Genomic DNA, 15,685 nt, shown 5'->3' with positions numbered 1-15,685 from the left:
TCTACCTAAACCTTTTGGCCTTCGAGTGGCAAATCTCATGATGGATTTGTCCATCGATCCCACTCCTGTCTACTCTTTCCGGCTCCCACGAGTTGGTTATTGGCAGCTTCCGGTTGTTTCATTATGCCCTCCTGCCATGGATGGCAAGAAGGATTTTCTGCCAGCTCTGTCCCACACACGGTTTTTAGAACACTTTTTTATCCATTCTGATGATATCCCCGTTTTTACTGATGGTTCCAAATCCGACGCAGGCGTTGGGTTTAGTGTGGTTTTCCCCTCTTTTTATCGGTCTGGCAGCCTTCCTTCGGTAGCCTCCGTCTTTACTGCGGAGCTGTCTGCCATAGTCCTAGCTTTACAGATTATTTTTACTCTCCGGTTTCGTCTTTTACAATTTTTAGTGACTGTCGCAGTGCTCTTACTGCTCTCTCTTCTTTTATTTCCCTTCACCCATTGGTTTTATCAGCCCTGAGTGGCTATATCTACTTACCAGAAGAGGATATCGTGTTGGGTTCTGTTGGGTCCCTGGTCACGTTGGTGTTCCAGGGAATGAACACGCAGACCGCCTCGCTAAAGAGGCAGCAAGTCGCGCTCCATCTCCTGCCCTGTTCCGTTTCGAGATGTATTTCATCTAATTCGAGTGGCGGTTGCATCAATTTGGCAGAGGAGATGGCTAACGGGGGTCGCAACCTCGAAAATGGGAGAGATCACTACTTCCACACTCCCTCTGTGGACATACACCCATGTCCGGGATCGCCGTGCACAGACGTTATTGGCGCGACTTCGTATAGGTCACACGTACCTTACACAAAGGTACCTCCTGACCAGGGACCCTCAACCTTATTGTGATGACTGCCTGGTGCCGCTTACGGTGCGGCACCTACTAGTGGAGTGCCCCACTTTGATTGATTTAAGACACCGCTACCTCTACCGCTGTCGCAGTAGAGATAGGGATATCTGTTATCTCTCAAAGGTCCTTGGACCAGAGTGCCTGGCCCAAGGACATGACGTTTTTAATTTTTTGGGAGAAGCTGGTCTTCTCCCAAAGTTGTGAATATTATTTTATTTTATTATATGTATTTTTTTAAATTTAGTTTTATTGTATTTTTAGTTTTTTTAGCTATTGTATTGGTTTTAACTGCTTTTAGTTGTTTTTATCAACAATTTTGTCTTTTTACATTATTGTAGAGGAGCCAAATGACCACAGATGTTGCGGCGCCTTATGATAAAATCCACATCCAATCCATTCCTCTGGTGTAGGATTAGAAGCCAAAACGTTCAGCACATCATCCTGGTTAATTATGTTAACTAGACGCTCTGATTCCTGGTTAGACTCCATGATGTAATGCTCACAAAATCACCACATAAGAACTTACACATTCAAAAAACCATAACCATTACAACATTTCTGAAACATAAATGGTTATATAGAGATTTAATTGGATGTAATTAATACTTTAACTATCCTGGCGAGGTCAGTCACTAATTCATGTTACGACCCTTAAGCAGCTTGACCCAGTGCCCTCAAGGAGCTGTGGGCACCAGTCACTGATTAGGTTAATCATTCTTAATAATTACAAAAATTAAGATAAATAGTCAAGAGTGACTTGGCTTCAATGCAACGGTTCTTAACGCAAAAGGCTGTTCAAGGGTGTAACAGAACTGAAAAACTAATAATAAGGAAAGGTTAAGAGAAATAATTTAAATCCTTAACTAATTTATTAACAAAAATAAGCAAAGTTAACTTAACAAAAAAAAATTAAACTTAAGGCCGTGGATAGTTAAAAGTATAGTAATCACATCCAAATAGAGAAAATAATAGCACTCACAAAAAATATAGAATCACAAAATATAATAAATCAGGTAAATATGTTTAACCTAACTGCTCAATACTGAAATAAGTCACCCGTGGGGGTGTCAACACACCTGCAGCTCAACACCACATACACAACAAAAGAAATAACTCATTAGCACCACGAAATATAATAAATAAGCTGTTTATGGGTGAAAAAAGGTATAATATGAGACCACAAAAATAAATAAATAAGTACCACACTTACTAGAATTTATAATTAAACAAATTCACCACACACTTGCCCTCCCCTCTGGCTGGTACACACAATAATGAGTAAATCACCACAAATAATATGATTGTTAGGTAATACAACCACAATAAACACTCAAAATCTCTCTTGGCTATATCAACTCACAAAATGGCCGTCAGCCACCCAAAACACCCAAAATATTCACACGTCACAAAACACAGTGACTTAAATAAGTGCCAAGGAGAACCAGAATCCCTACAATCAGAGAAATAAGGATTTATACTCAGCCAGAGATATGAGAGATGAGATGAGGGGAGCGGATTAGCGGTCGTATGTGTTCACCCTGAGGCACACCCGTGTGGTCTGAGTTTGAGGCGTCGGTTCACAGGCCTTTGTCCGAGGGGAAAACATTACGTCACATGATGTCATCTGAGCATCCATTGGCTAACACTCTCTAAACCTGCCAGAGGGCGTGATCAGAGTACCATCTCATTGGTCCCGGCACCATAGCCTCCCTCTCACAAAGACAATAGCAAACATGACGTCACGACACTCTCTAAAGTATCCGACAGGCAGCCGCTTACACTAAAACCATAGAAGTACATTATTACAATAAATGTATACGAATCACGAAATACTAATGTAACATACAATAAAATGATAAATGGGTAAATATTACATACATAAGAAAGGCCGTCCTGAAAGCATTACAAATATATACACGACGAAAATATTAGTCAGGGCGCCATCACAACTACAACAATATATTAAAGATATATCTGACGGTCGTAACACCGGGAATGGGTACTGACATCAGAGTACACTGCCGTTCTTGCGACAAGTGCCAGCGCTTTTCTCAAAAGGGACGAGTAAAGCCGCCCTCCTTGCAGCCTATGCCCATTGTTACTGAACCCTTTGCTCAGGTTGCAATAGATCTGGTTGGACCCCTCTCACCTTCATCATCTGCTGGCCATAAATTTATCTTGACTCTCATAGACTTTTCCAGAGGATTCCCCGAGGCTCTTTCATTAAGGACTCTATTTCAGTGGCCGAAGCTCTCACCATCTTTTCCCGAGTCGGCATCCCTCGTGAAGTCCTGTCCGACCGTGGAACACAGTTTACCTCGGCCTTGATGGAAGACTACTTGGGGTCAAGCCAATTTTGACTATGCCCTACTATCTCAGTGGCAACGGTCGCATCAAAAGGCTGCATATTCCTAAAAATCCATCTTAAAGAAGCTCTGCAGTGAGAAACCACGTGAGTGGCATAGATATCTATTACCAACCTTGTTTGCCCTTAGAGAAACTCCCAGTGACAGGACAGGATTCTCGCCCTTCCAGCTACTCTATGGACGCAGCGTCCGTAGTCCTCTCTCCGTGCTCCGCGACCTCTGGTAAAACAAGACAATCCCACAAGACGAACGGACCAGCTTCCAGTATGTTCTAGAGCTTCGAGAGAAACTGGAGGATTGCCGTTCAGAACGCTGAGGTAAGCAGCCGCCTCTACAAGACCTACTTCGACCACAAATCACAAGATAGGAACTTCAAGCCAGGAAAAGAGGTTCTTATCCTGCTACCCAGTGATACTAGCAAGCTCCTTGTGTCCTGGAAAGGCCCTTATAAGATCCTGGAGAAAGGGGTAAGGTTGATTATCTTAATGTTCCCCAAGGGCCTAAAGTCTTTCATATTAACATTTTAAAGAAATCCCATCGCTGAACCCAAGTCAAGTGTATTCAGGTCCTGGATGGAACTACTACGCTAGAAGCACTCTCAGCACCAGAGAAGGATGGACCAACAGTTATTGAGGAGCTGCTTCCTGATGAAGTGTTCCACACCCCGACGACACAGAGCTCCTCGGACTTCTCTAATCTTCGGCCTCATATAGGAGATATAGGAGAAGCCCTCACCTGGGAACAGTATTCCAGTATCGAAGATCTTTATGGAGAATTTACTTATGTATTTTCTGATATTCCAAGTCACTGCACTACCTTGGAACATGACATCACTCTTACCACGACTGATCGAGTGCAGAGTAAGATATATCCAATCCCTATTCATCTCCAGCCATCTTTCAGACAGGAAGTTGAGACACTCTTTCAACAGGGAATTATTCACCGTTCATCCTCTCCCCACTGTTCTCCTGTTGTAATGGTAAGGAAATCAGACAAGTCCTACCGTATGGCTATTACTGAAGACTTACATAAATTCTCAGGATCCAAGTATTTCAGCGAGTTAGATCTGTGTAAGGCTTATTATCAAGTATCTCTTACCAACAGGACCAAAGCTTTCACTGCCTTTCAAATCCACCTTGGTTTAATGGAGTTTCGTCGTATGTCCTTCGGTCTCTCTACTGCCTGTGCTACCTACATTCGCCTCATGTGCCTTGTACTCACTGGACTCTCCAACGTTTCCTTTTATTTTGATAATATTTTTGTCTATTCCAAGGACTGGCCTTGTTGCGGCCCGCCCGTAACATACTCCACTACCATCCCCTCCTCCGCTTGTTACCTCGTTCGCCACCTCTCCGCCTCCCCTTCCACGTCACCGTCTCGTGAACCTTCCACGCCACCGTCTCATGAACCCTCCACGTCACCGTCTCATGAAGCCCGCTACTGTCCCGAAGTTGGATTCACGCGGCCCCATTCGACTCAACCGGAAGTGTTAAGCCAGCTCTTGGCTTTCTGGAAGTCAAGTTGAGGTCCAGGCCTCAACCAGTGAACACAACGCCTCTTGGGTCTACCGTGGGATCAACCATCACCCAGCACTTCACCTCTGCGACACGTCATAAATATCACTTCCCTTCGTCCCGTGTTTTCCACATTGCCTCCATATAGGATTAGGATTATTGTTAGGTATTAAGTTGGGTTCTTTATTGTTGTATTTATTACTGTGTTATATGTATATGTGTATGTCATTTTCCTGTTTCATGTTATATATCTGTGTTTCATGTCTCATGTCATATCTATGTGTCAGTTTCATTATGGGTTATTAAAATAGCTTTTTAAAGTGCCCCCTTTGCATTTCCTCACCAGTTGAACCTGCAGTGTTTTTTTTTTTTATAGTTATTGTTCACCGGCTCCCCGATGCCAATCTTACCAGTTTAACCGGTGAATGTAACAGCCTACACTTCTTCAAGTTCTGCGAGGCGTTATTCAACGGCTAAGAGAACAGCATCTCATCATCAAGCCATCTAAGTGTCGTTTTGGCGTCTCCTCCATCCACTATCTCGGATTTATCGTCGACGGAACAAACCTTCGCCTCAACATGACAAGACGAAGGATATCTCTGCCATGCTTCCACCTGCCAGCAAGAAGCTTCTCAAAGCTTTCCTTGGACTTGTATAATTTTATCGCATGTTTATAACTCATGCAGCTGAATATAATGACAATGAAAATAATAAAAACGAAAGCAATAACAATATGCTACAGAAATTGTGAAAGCAATGTGAACAAGGTGAACACACCCTACACATTAACAGGAGCCCTTTAGTGTCGCCGCTCCCAAGGACTCGAAACCGGGCCTTCTCGGTTGCGAACCAAGTATGTTAACCACTACACCACGCGGTTTGTGTGTGTGTGTGTGTGTGTGTGTGTGTGTGTGTGTGTGTGTGTGTGTGTGTGTGTGTGATTTGCCATTACTTTAACCGCCACTAATCCTACCACTACTACTACTACTACTACTACCACTACTACTACTGCTACGACTGTTACTACTACAACTAATAATAATAATAATAATAATAATAATAATAATAATAACAATAATAACAATAATAGTAGTAACAAAAACAACTACTACTACAACAACAACAACAAAAACTACTACCACTACTACTAGTACTACTACTACTTACTACTACCACTACTGCTATTACTACTATTATTACTACTACTCCTACTGCTGCTACTACTACTACTACTACTACTACTACTACTACTACTACTATTACTACTACTACTACTAATAATAATAATAATAATAATGATGATAAAATAATGACATTAATAATGATAAAATAATGATGATAATAATAATAATATAAATAATAACAATTATAATAATAATGATGATAATAACAATTCATTAACAACAACAAATCTACTACTACTACTACTATTAATACTTGTACTACTTACACTACTACCATCATAAATATTAATAGTAATAATGATAATGATATTAAGAATAAAAGGAGTAATAACAATAATTGTAATAGTAAATATAATAATAAAAAATAAATAATACAATAATAATAATGATGATGATGATAACAATAATTCATTAACAACAAACAACAAATCATCTACTACTACTACTACTATTAATACTTGTACTACTTAACTATTACTATCATAAATATTAATAGTAATAATGATAATGATATTAAGAATAATAGGAGTAATAACAATAATTGTAATAGTAAATATAATAATAAAAAATATATAATACAATAATAATAATAATAATAATAATAAAATGAAAACGATAAAAAATAATAATGCTAACGATAGCAATAACAATGTGTGTGTGTGTGTGTGTGTGTGTGTGTGTGTGTGTGTGTCCAGCAGTTCAAAACCTCGCCATTACAGGAGTCGCCTTTGGAGGTTCCTTGGTCACCTGAGTGGTGACTGCCTGGTGCTGCTACCTGAAAGCCTTGAGTGGTTGTTCCTGGCTGTGTCAAGTGATGAGCACGCTGGCCGCCTCACACAGGCACTTAATCGAGCCGCCTCATCTCTGCGTCGCCTGTACAGCCTTGGTGAGTGTGTTGTGTAGATGCTCTTCAAGGTTGTTCTACTCCCTGCACTTTTATTCACCAAATGCTCTCTCTCTCTCTCTCTCTCTCTCTCTCTCTCTCTCTCTCTCTCTCTCTCTCTCTCTCTCTCTCTCTCTTTTATTTAAACATAACTTTATACAAAGGAACATGTACCCAAAGGTGCACTGTCGTGTGCTACCTATTCTAAGGGTACTACAATCTATTTCTCTACAATATTTACAAGACTTAAAAATAGATAATATACAAGATGGTCAGCATGTAAATGGAGCACTATTCGTTTCACTTCACTAGCACTATTCACGCACTGCACTACACTGAGTGTCACGTCACAAAGAGTGTCAGAGGAGTTGGCAGTGTCTGTCTCCACTTATGTGCCATCAGTTTGACACTGTGAGTGTTCATCTCCTGGACGTGAGGCACCGCGGCCGTGAACAAGTTCCACATCCTGGAGACGCGTCCTGCGAAGGTGCGTTGGTGCTGACACCCGTGGGATCGCGGCACCTCTACGGCGTCACCACCATTGAGCACCGTTCTCGTGCTCCGTGTGGTGACTCTTAGAGGATGACGCAGCCCTGCCAGATGTGGCACTCTTTGCACCTGTGCCTTATGGAACACTACGATCGCCGCCACGTCTCTGCGGTGTTCCAGTGAATCAAGAGGACACTCAGGCTCTGGGTGAGGTGGAAGTGCAGCATCTACTAGCCGTATGGCGCGGCGTTGGATGCTGTCCAGTCTCCTTCTGTGTGTGGTGGCACAGGACATCCAGGAGAGAGCTGCGTACTCAAGGTGGGGCCGCACCTGTGCCTTGTACAGCAGCAGTACTCTGTGTGTGTGTGTGTGTGTGTGTGTGTGTGTGTGTGTGTGTGTGTGTGTGTTCCTCCCACACAAGACCCATAGGAGGGGAAACCGGTGAAAATAACTCGCGAGGTGGAGCAACACATGGGGTTATCAAACAGCTTGAGTCTCCAGGTGTACTGAGTTTAATAACAGCGGTGAACCCAGATATCTGTTTCACTTGCCGACGTGGCAAACTCACAGGCAACGATGACGTGTCAGGCACAGCTTATTTGTGCACCGACCTATGAACAAACATATAATTCATACCCAAATTAATGTAAATTCATATAATTTATAATAATAAATCAAATATCAACACCCTTTAAAGTCTCAATACAAATAATCTTGGTAATCCCATTCTCCCTCACAAACCGAGTGAACCAAGTTCAAACCCCTGGCGCCAACATCTCCCCACCATAGGAGTACTTTTAATAACTCCTATCCTTACTCTCAACAACATGATCATATGGCATCAGAATGTCTCACTAAGAGACAACTCAACCCTCACCCTGGGAAGCAAATGATACAATAAAACAATAAGCAATACCCAAAGGGACAATACTGATCATCAACCCAAATCTACAATACATCTCAAACCTTAAAATCTCTCATATTCAGCCTCTGAGGAGGCTTTACTGTTCGTCCTGTTCTAGACACATAAATTGACGACGGTGTCATGGAGTGAGCCTCATCAGAACCTTGAGCAAATGCTGGGAAGACATCTGTTGGTGGTAAGCGACTATGAGCTTCATCTGTTGTAGCATCCCCCCTGCAGATGAAAGCTCCAAGTTATGCAGTTTTTGCATTGGCCTACTTATTACTCCCTTTGCAGTCTTAACTTTGACACTACGAATTATTCCATCCTTCCCAGGAAATAGCTCAACAACCACTCCAAGGGGCCATTGCAAACGAGGAGAATTATCCTCCCGAATCAGCACAACAGATCTCTTCTCCAGTTTACATCTGGGTATGAAACCTGTAGTGATAGATAAATTCAATAAATAGTCAGACACCCACACACTCCAAACCTTATCAAGTTGTTGTTGTCTCAGGCTTTCTCACTCACATAGGTCCTTATGTGACATTTCAGGAACCTGGTAATCACCTTTAAGCAATCCAGCAGTGCGCCCAATTAAAAAATGAGATGTTAAAGGGCTCACAGAATTAGGATCATCTGTGGCTAAAAGTTAAGGGTCTGGAATTTACACATACCTCAGTTAAATGTAAAGTAGTCTCTAGCTCACATCTTGTTAAACATTTTATACCAAGAGTCTTTCTCATACCTAATTTAATAGATTGGACTAATCTCCCACCAACCTCCTCACCATGGAGCATGGGGTATAACAAACTTCCACTGGGGAGCAAGGGTGCCAAAGAACTGATGCATTTGTTTAGACATACTAATAAAAGTCTTGGCATTGTCAGAGTAGATAACTGATGGAAGGCCTCTTCTGGCAGAAAACCTACGAAGGGCAAGTAAGCAATCATCATTAGACATAGAGTTAGTCAACTCTAAGTGTACTGCACGAACAACTCCACAAGTGAATAACAAAACGTACAGCTGCTTGCATGGAAAATCAACACAAAACAGTGGTCCAGCATAATCTACACCTGTCACAGTGAAAGAAGGACCGGAGTTAATTCTTAGTCCTGGGAGAGGAGCTACAGGCTGATATCTACGACAAATCATGCACTCTCTACAGACTACCCTAGCAAGCTTTCTTAATCCAACTAAGTAACAAGATCTTAATGTTGAAATTAAAGTGGAAACACCAGCGTGTTTCAGAAATACATGTTAGGGAAACTATCTAACAGCTTGGCAATGTGACCTACTGGAATAATCATAGGATACTTGCAATCATAACTTAATTCAGCCTGGTCCAGCTGACTTTTGCTTCTCAAGAGACCATTTTCATCCATAAAAGGATTGAATTTCCTAATGTCAGAATGACATTAGGAGTGACTTTCCAAGCATTAAGGCATTGATCTCTCGGCTGTACCTTTCTCTCTGAACACAAATTATTAACTTTGTCTTAGCTCGATCTAACTCTGTATAAGACAAGGGCCCAAAACATTTAACAGCATGAGGTTTATAATTGTTCACAGACCTTATTACCCAAACTAAACACTTAAATAGCTTTTGTAAAATGACCCCAGCAGGCGTAGTCAATCCCTAATGATGGATACTCGGACACTAAACATGTCACTGGGCTGTCAGGGAATACCTCCTCTACAATGGGCAGTACTGCTGGTACCTCATCCTGTTGCATGGAAGTAAAGTGTTCAGAGAGCCAAGCAAGATCGATCATTCAGCCACGAGGTACAGGAAATTAAGTCTTCAGCAAAAGCACCTCTGGAAATAAGGTCTGCTGGATTATCTTTACCAGGAATATGCTTCCACTGAACTGGGGGGATTAATCTCTGAATGTCAGTTACTCTATTCGCTACAAAAGTCTTCTATCTATTAGGGTCTCCCTTTACCTATGACAATGCTACTTTAGAATCAGTCCAGCAGTACATTTGTGCATTAATTAAGTGTAAGGAAGTCTTCATAAATACAGATAGCCTAGCACACAGAAGAATACCCATTAATTCCAACCTCGGCACCGACAATTTCTTGATAGGTGCTACCCTTCCTTTCGCTAGAACTAAGATTATCTTAAATTATCCGTCATTATCAGGAACTCAAGTATACACAGGCACCATACCCGTTCTCGGAAGCATCTCCAAAGGCATGCAGTTCTACATTTTGTAGCTTGTTCCATACAAATTCTGGAAAGTAACAACGATTAACTTGCTATGTTAAGAACTTTTATATTTTGAACCCACTTCTGAAACCGGTGTTGCAATTATGTAGGCAAGATCTCATCCCAAGAAAGTCCAAGTCTCCAAATATCTTGGAACATAATTTTTGCCATCATGATTACTGGATATAGAAGGCCAAGAGAATAAAATAATTCAGTGATGACACTGAGAACTGCTCTCTTTGTGGATGCTTCCTCAAGATCCTTCAATTTTAAACAATCAAAGGAAAAACTATCTCTAGTCAAACACCACTGTAAACCAAGAATCTTTGTCTTTGCATGCCTGTTAGGCTCTAAGTAGCCATTAAATCTGTCTGTTAAGGCATTGCAGTTCGAGCTCCACTTTGAAAGTGTCATACTGGCCTTGGATAGAACTGACCGTGCCTCATCAAACTTAGCAAAGGCTTCCTCTGCACTGTCAGCTCCTGACAACCAGTCATCCACATATAGGTTATCCTTTAGCTCTGCAATAATTTCACAATCAGGAAATCTTTTAAGATGATGTTTAACAGTTGCGCTCAACAAAAATAGACTAATTTTTTTTTGCCAAATGGAACTCTAGTAAATCTCATTATCCGAATGTTACCATTATAGTTCCAAAGAAATCTATGCACGTCCCTGTCTTCTTTCCTTATATTAATCTGGAGGAAAGCTTTAGTTATATCACCACTTAAGGCAACCTTCCACCTTCTGAACTTCATAAGTACCTCTACCAACTGTGGGTTAAGAAGGGGACCCACCTCAAGACTGATTTAATGAGATTCCATTATAGCTCACAGCAGATGCGTCAAAGACTAGTCTTACTTTACTTGTGGTGCCGACTTCCCTGACAACAGAATGATGAGGAAGGTAGAATGTGGGTATGGGCTGTCAATCTCACCCTCAGGTACCTCTTCAATGATGCCTTCCCGTTCGTAACCCCCAAATACGGCATCATACTCCTCCTGAAGTTTAGAATTGGATTTAAATTTATGCATCAAACATAACAACTTTTTTTTCTTGCAAGCCTTTCATTATTTTGGAGGCTACACTTATGCTCTGATTTCCAGGGAAGAGCAACCTCATATCTATCGTCCTTAAACTTAACTGTCTCTGAAAAGGATTTGAACACAGGATTGCTAACATCAGGATGTACTTCCTTGTTACAAATTCCCACTGACTAAATCCCAAAACTTATGTAACTCATTCTCATTGAAATTGTTAATGCATAACATCTGAGACAACTTAACATTCCCTTGGATGCCGAAGCACAAATCCCAGACAGGATCCAACCAAACACCGTCTCCTGAGCCGCTAGTCCCTCAACTTACAAATTCTTGTTGGGGATTACAAATTTCCAATAGGCATCAAGTTCTATCAAAAGGTCAACATTTACCTTCCTGTCCCGCTCATACTCATTTGCTAACTGCACAGACTTAAAGGGTAGTAGGGTTTCAGCTGGAACACAAGGACGTAATAATGGAACACATATTGTGAGCACTTCAGCTGCAAGTAAACACACAACTTCATTATTAACACACACTGCGGCCGTCTGTCCCTGCAGCAGTAGTCACGTCCTTAAAGGAGTCTGAGCGTTCACGGCGCTCAATCTCCTTCCTAAGAAAATCCAGCAGCCATGCGAGATCCCTTTCATGGCCCGATCCGTCCTTCGACCACTCCAAACGGATGTCACTCGGCAGACGAGACAAAATCACTGGGGTGAGGAAGAGGCCAAACTCACTGCCACCTACCCCGAGTGCCTCCAAACTTCTGATGTGGATCAGGAGATCATCCTGCAGCTTCCTCATAAGTCACATAAGTCGTAGATCCTTGATGCTTGAACGGCATGCTCAAGCCAAGAGCTTGAATGTGGGCGAAGGTAATCCTCTCTGGCTTCCCATACCGCTCCTTCAACAGATTACAGGTCACAGCATAATTAACTGCAGTAAGTGACAAGCCTTGGATGACGGACTTGGCCTCACCTTCCAATAAGGCTTGCAGATAGGTGAACTTGCTGATGGCTGGTAGAGTAGAGTCGTCTACCATGCCCACGAACAAATCCCAGAATGACTGCCACTGGATTAGTCGAGCAGTGGAAGATTCACACTGGTACTAGTAGACACTGTGCTTGCACTTGCAGACTTATCTTCACTGCTTCCCGACCCTTTATGGACGGCAGTCTTATCCAGTTTCGCCAACAGTTCACCAGCCTGCACCCGAACAGCTCTAACACCACTGTGAAGACTATCTGCCTCTTTTTTATTTATTTATACCATGTGGGCTTTTCATGGGAATTTCTAAGCTAAAGGGGATACTTTTTGTGGTATCTCCTATCTCAAAGCCCATCTGCTAGGAAACCGTTACCCCGAGTGAGGAAGCCCAACCTACACTCGAATCGTGGAAAGGATTCGAACCCATGCGCTTGGATACCCTTCGGACCCCAAAGCACGCATGGTTCCAGGTCTGCTTCCAACAACTCAGGGTCACTTATTGTCAGTTCATATTCCGCTTGAACTCGGTCCAAGGTGTCTAGACGCTTATCAGTTCATATTACGCTTGAACTCGGTCCAAGGTGTCTATCAGTTCATATTACGCTTGAACTCGGTCCAAGGTGTCTAGACGCTTATCTACATCCGCTATAGCGTCTTCCAGCTGCACCCTGGACTCAGTTGGTAGTTCAAGCAGTCTGCAAAGCTTTGGAGGCTCTCGTACACCACCCTCGAGCAGCCGCCCGTCCTCTTTCAAGTTGCTCCTTCTCCGCCATCACGAGCAATTACCACAGTTTGCTGCACGTATACAGAAGTTCAATTCGCTTGAGCACGTAAAGACTGCTCCCGGGTCTGGGCATGACTTGTTCCTCCCACACAAGTCCCATAGGAGAAGAAACCGGTGAAAATAACTCGGGAGGTGGAGCAACACATGGGGGTTATCAAACAGCTCGAGTCTCCTGGTGTACAGAATTTAATAGTTTATCTATTATTTATTTAATTATTTTTTTGTTTTTTGCATTTATTCATTTATTCATTTATATTTATGTTTATTCATTTATTTATCTATTTGTTATATTTTTCGATGTTTGCATTCATTCCTTTATTTTATCAATTTAATTATGGGTATTTTTTTTTAATTGATACGTTTTTTTTTTATTTATTTATTTCATTTACTTTGCATATTTCATTTATTTAATTTCTTAGTATTTGCTTATTTTTTTCGTGTATTTATCTATTCATATATTTCTTTCTTTTTTTCTTTATTTATTATTTATAATGTATTTATTTTTCGTTTAATTATTTGTATGTTTTTTTTATTTATCTATTTTCTTTATTCATTTATTTATTGCATTAATAATGAATAATTTCATCTATTTATTTATCTATATATCTATTTCATTTGTTTATTTATTTTACTTATTTGTTATTGTGTGTGGGGGGGGATGTTAGCCTATTCGTGGACGTGCCTCAGTATTTATTTAATTATATTTTTGTTTATTTATTAATTTTATTTATATATTCTATTTTTTGTATATTTGTGCTCATTTTATTATTTTTTTATTCATTTCTTTATTATTCATTTTATTTTTTATCTTTAATAATCTTTATTTATTCTTTATTTATTCATTTGATTTATTTTACCATTATTGTTATTATTTTTTTCCTTGTGTGTGTTTGGGGGGGGTGGGAGGGGAGGAAATGTTAGCCTATTCATGGGCATGCCTCAATATTTATCTATTCATTATATTTTTGTTTATTTATTTATAATTTTACTTTTCTATTTATTTATCTTTCTTCATTTATTTTTATTCATTTATTCATTTATGCATTTATTTATTTATTTTTTTATCAACCTTTATTAAATTTATTTAATTATTTATTTATCTATTTGTTTATTTATTATCATCATCATTATTATTCTTATTTCTTATGTATCTGTGTGTGTGTGTGTGTGTGTGTGTGTGTGTGTGCGCGGTGTTTGACGTGGTGGTGTGCTTGCAGAAATACACGTCCCCGTGTCGATGGTAACACCAGCGGCGGTTGTGTCACCACTGCCTGATCCCCGTGGTGGTGCTGGTGGTGTTGATGATGGTGGTGTGCGCTTGGTCTTATCTGGCGTGGAAGAAAGCCTGGTGACGGAAGCGTGTCAAGTGGCAGCAGCTCTTCAGCCTAGCAAAGGGTGAGTGTGCGTGTGTGTGTGACTGGTACTCTCTCTCTCTCTCTCTCTCTCTCTCTCTCTCTCAGATAAAATAGCAAACAGGCAATCAGGGAAAGGAAAGACAAGAGCAACAAACACACACACACACAGACACACACAGACCGACATACAGACACACACACACACACAGACACACAGACCGACAGACAGACAGACAGACAGAAACATAGACACACAGACCGACAGACAGACAGGCAAAATGGGGGTTGTGTGGACGAGAAGTATGATTGTTAGTATATAAGAATGTATACATGTATAAGTCGATTCAATATGTAAGATTTTCAGCTTTGTATCTGTACTAGCTGCCATTCAAATAAACCGAAATATTACATTATTATTACAGACACACAGACAGACCGACAGACAGATACAGACACAGACACAGAGACCGACGGACAGACACACACACACAGACCGATAGACAGACAGACAGACACATCGATCGACAGACAAACAGAAACACACACAGACACACAGAGAGAAAGACACACACTCACAGACACACAAACCGACAGACAGACAGACACACAGACCGACAGACAGACAAACACACATACAGACACACAGACCGACAAACATACACACAGACCGACAGACAGACACACACACAGACCGACACACACACACACACACACACACACACACACACACACACACACACACACACTACTACTACTACTACTACTACTACTACTACTACAATTACTACTAATGTTTCAAAATTATCTATACTGACACTTAATGTTAATGGATTGAAGGGAAAACTAACTTGACCATATATACTTTTTAAAGAACATCACTTACCTTTTTTTTTATGGAAGAGGAAAAAAATATTTTGTCTCTTTATTGATTATAGAAAAGCATTTGACACAGTTTGGAAGGATGGTATAAGATGGTGAAAGGAAATATTGGCGGTAAAGTATTTAATGTTATTAGAAATATGTATTTGAATATAAAGTTATGCGTTAAGTTTAACCAAAACAAAAATCTGACAATATTATTTGTAACAGAGGTAAGACAAGGTGAAAATCTCTCCCCATT

The 15,685-nt window shown here is 40.8% G+C and overlaps 1 protein-coding gene across 2 annotated transcripts in view; it reads left to right on the top strand.

Annotated features, from left to right (window-relative positions):
- Positions 1-15,685, top strand: part of LOC123500962 — a 112,564-nt gene that overhangs the window by 37,637 nt on the left and 59,242 nt on the right. Inside the window, exons 3-4 of one of the 2 annotated variants that reach the window (XM_045249513.1) lie at positions 6,631-6,797; positions 14,428-14,605. The exons of the other annotated variant lie outside the window; for it this stretch is intronic. Of the exons in view, the coding sequence (XP_045105448.1) occupies positions 6,631-6,797; positions 14,428-14,605 (345 nt within the window). The remainder of the gene's footprint in view (positions 1-6,630; positions 6,798-14,427; positions 14,606-15,685) is intronic. 2 annotated transcript variants of the gene reach the window in all.

This window comes from Portunus trituberculatus, unplaced genomic scaffold (assembly GCF_017591435.1).
Source record: "Portunus trituberculatus isolate SZX2019 unplaced genomic scaffold, ASM1759143v1 PGA_scaffold_523__9_contigs__length_663829, whole genome shotgun sequence".
NCBI lineage: Eukaryota > Metazoa > Arthropoda > Malacostraca > Decapoda > Portunidae > Portunus > Portunus trituberculatus.
This window is presented reverse-complemented; position numbering and strand designations above follow the sequence as displayed.